The sequence below is a fragment of the Carica papaya genome, chromosome 6 (assembly GCF_054855325.1).
Source record: "Carica papaya isolate Zhongbai chromosome 6, ASM5485532v1, whole genome shotgun sequence".
Classification (NCBI taxonomy): domain Eukaryota; kingdom Viridiplantae; phylum Streptophyta; class Magnoliopsida; order Brassicales; family Caricaceae; genus Carica; species Carica papaya.
The window spans coordinates 14,316,246-14,319,972 of NC_142314.1; the positions used below are offsets into that span (position 1 = coordinate 14,316,246).

A 3,727-nucleotide genomic window follows, 5' to 3' on the forward strand; every position below is an offset into this window, starting at 1 on the left:
GTAATGATCTCCATATTAATTGGATCTATTTAATTAATTATTCAATTAAACCATTTTGTGGATATTATATTTAATAATAATTAAATTATTATGCGCACTGTGAAGATAGGTTTTTTTATCATATAATTTGAAAAACGTGTGTGTAATTGAATTATCTAAACAAGTTAACTTCCTAAACGCTAGGTTACTAGTCGATAATAAACAAACATGTAACCATCTCATATATGCATATATTAAAACCATAAAATATTTAAATTGTCGATATGGTGGATATATGAGCTTACATATATTCCTTGTATGCATTTAAAAAATGCAAACTAATTTTTCCTTGTAACATTTTTAATAATCAATTCGTCCTAAGAAGAAGTAGCACATGAGAATTAATTTGATATAAGAATATTCAACTTCTTTAGTTCATGTTTACATGAATTCTCAATTATTTTACGCATCACTGTTGAATCAAGATATCTCAATCAATCACCCAAACTTTAAAAATATCTAAACTATTGAATTTCTAGTCCGTGATTACTATCTATCAATCTTTTTAAATGATCTCCTCGAAAAAGAAAAGTAATCATTAAGGCATTGAAAATTTAGTGCGGATGGTTTTAGTCAAAAAATTTTTTATATATTAGTAGAATTCTTAGAAATCACAATAGAATTATGCCATATATATTTTTTTAAAAAATGAATGTTAGGGTGGCCAAATATTAGAAATTTTAAAAAAATATTAGAGTACAATAAAAAAGTACTGTGATTATTGAGCTCTTATATGCGTTGTTGTTTTACAATCACTTGGTCTTGTCCAGAAGCATTAGAAATTCTCTTCAAATCTTCTAAAGTTATATTGGGATAAGGTATGAGCTAGGGAGCTTTAATTTTGTTTTATATGAGAATTGGCTATAGCTCGATGCAAGTACTTGGGTCCTTTGTTTCGTATATTTCTTTCTCGTATTTAGAGGATGTTTTTAGTATTGGGTGTTTTGTTAGAAATGATGCACATAACATAATATTATATGATGTAGCCATTTGATACTCTTTTAGCATTTACCTTTCTAAAAATAACACTTACATAGATATTGACCAAATATAAGCCATTTGAAGATATGATTACTTGTTCTATTTGTTGCACTCTACAAGCACCCATTATACATATAATACAAGACACTAAATATATATATATGTATATGTAAAAGAAAAGCATATAAAATTGTGATTAATAATTATAAGAGTAAAACAATTAATTAAATCGACGACAATTAGCTCGTACTTCTCCTTTAGAGCCTTCCTTAACATCGACAGTACCCATCTTGACCATTGCCTGTTGGAAATCCAAAAAGAACAAGGCTTGGTTCATGGCATAAGCATTGACCACATTTCTTGTTCTAGGATGGGCATAGAGAGCTTGATCGGAGAAAAGAAGGCCGGATTTTCTAGTGAGAGTGTTGAAGTAAAAATTATCGAAGGTGTTTCTAGTGGGATCGAAAGGCTGCTCAGCATTGTCACCGGCACTGCATGTTCTAGAGAGTCTCCTGGCAAAATCCGAGTCCATTGTTGGATCTGCCTCACTCAATCTGTTCTTGAATGATGCGCATCTAGCCACTCCAAGCGTATGAGCCCCTATAACACCAATGTTATCATTTGAATATTAGTGATTGCGAAATAATGAACAGTCATCAAAAAATAGATTTACAAGACAAAATGTAAAGAAAGTGACACAATTTGGAAAGCAAGATTCGATTAATTGCGAAGAGACTATCTTTTTCACCGCTATTCGGAAATCTTCTTCTCTTCTTCCTCACTCCTATGCTCGTCGTAATTTTGGATTCTTCATCACGACCAACTTCATTTTTTTAAGTTACCAATTATTTTTAACATGAACTAATGAATGAGCGAACAATATAATACCAGATAGAGCAACCATTTCTTGGGCAGTAAAACCGCGTTGCCCAAAACTTCTAATAAGTTCCGAGGCATTAAAGGTGGGAAAAGGCAGATTGATTGTGTCTTCAATTCTTGATCTCATTCCATCCTTCCTTCCTTTGGGTATGTCATATACTGGACCTCCTGCCTGTAATTCATCACAATTGAACTCATTATTGTATTTTAATATATATACAAAATTATGTAAGCATATAAAATTGTTTTATATGCACACGTATATATATATATATATATGAAATCTAAAAGAAGTTGATGTAGAATAAATTAATTTGAGGTACCCAAAAGACAGCGTCTCTTGCAGCCATGGCAACAATGTCAGCACATGAAACAACGCCAGGACACTGTTCTTCAAGCTGTTCTTTAGCATCATCGATAACTTCATAACCACGCAAGCTTAAATTTCCAGGCGAGTCTTTTTCCGCTGTATTATCTTTTGTTGAATCTATTAGAACTGATCCATCACACCCCTACATTCCCAACCAATTCAACATTAATTTAACTCAAATTTCTATATATATCAACATACACAGAAAAAAAATTCAAAATAAAAAAAAAATTCTATTTCTCATGGAATATAACTTGTTAAAGCTCAGGAATTTAGGTTATTTAGTAAATGAAAATAGTTTCTGCAGGTTTTATTTTCTAGATTATATATTAGTGAAGAGAACAGCAGTAAGATCATTTTAAAATTATTTTAAAACTATTTTAAAACTATTATTGAATTTCTACATACTTTTGGAAATAAAAACATAAATAATCATATAGGAATTTAAAAATTAAAAATTAAAAATAATTTCACAAATAGAGCAAAACCTTATATTTTATATATTTAATTTATTCCCTCAAAAAATTCTTTTTTAAATTAATAAGCACAAGAATTATATATATACAACTATATATGTATATATATACTACTGTTGATAGAGGGAGAGAGAGAAACCTGAATGAAGCAGTCATGGAAGTGCATTCGAATAAGCGAAGCAGCCAAAGTAGGATCAGCCTGCAAAGCTCTGTTTACAGTGTTCCTGACAATGGCTTCTGCAAATGGACAAGTCATGATGTAGTAATTCATGTTTAACGCTTCTGCACCAAATCTAAACCCACTCCCTATCACCAAAACTACAAAAACACCCAACAAGTTTCTCATCACCATCTCTTCTCCTTAATCTCTCTCTCTCTCTCTATATATATATATGTATATATACACACACAAACACACCCCCCTTTATATGTATACTTATAAACCAAAAACTGTTTGCTTATATAACAGCTAGCAGACTATATGATCAAGCACTGATACTTCACTACAAGAAGAAGAAGAAGAAGAAGAAGAAGTTGGAGAGCTAATTAGCTTTATCATATGGACTCCCTATATACATATTTATGTGTGTCTGTGGGTGTATGTATATTAATAATATATAATAAAGGCAAATGATTGAGTGAAAGTTGCCTCAATATCAGCATGAGTTGGAAATTTCAAAAAGTAGAAGACACTACTAATCAATATTTGCTCATGTTTTGCCTACCTAATCTAATATAAAATATATACATATATATTACGGCCAATATGATTATATGTATATAATATTCGTTATTAAATGCATGCTGTCAACAGCTAAATATTGATATAGGCCCGCCATATGTATTCATTTCAGTAAATAATAGCAAAGTCAAATTATATATAAACTATAGCACATAGTGATTGTCGATTATGTGTCGGCCAATATTAAATTATTGATTCATGTTTTTATGTAAATTTTGAAGTACTAAGAAAAATGAAAAT

At 30.4% G+C, this 3,727-nt stretch overlaps 1 protein-coding gene across 1 annotated transcript; it reads right to left on the minus strand.

The window, feature by feature from the left end:
• Positions 1-1,079: 1,079 nt before the first annotated feature.
• Positions 1,080-3,332, minus strand: LOC110808625 (Peroxidase superfamily protein). Its single transcript, XM_088223460.1, has 4 exons — positions 2,885-3,332; positions 2,223-2,411; positions 1,909-2,071; positions 1,080-1,620 (listed from the first exon to the last, which is right to left on the minus strand). Exons 1-4 carry the CDS (start codon positions 3,095-3,097, stop codon positions 1,241-1,243), a joined length of 945 nt encoding a protein of 314 aa, XP_088079586.1. The 5' UTR covers positions 3,098-3,332; the 3' UTR covers positions 1,080-1,240.
• Between the last annotated feature and the right edge of the window lie 395 nt (positions 3,333-3,727).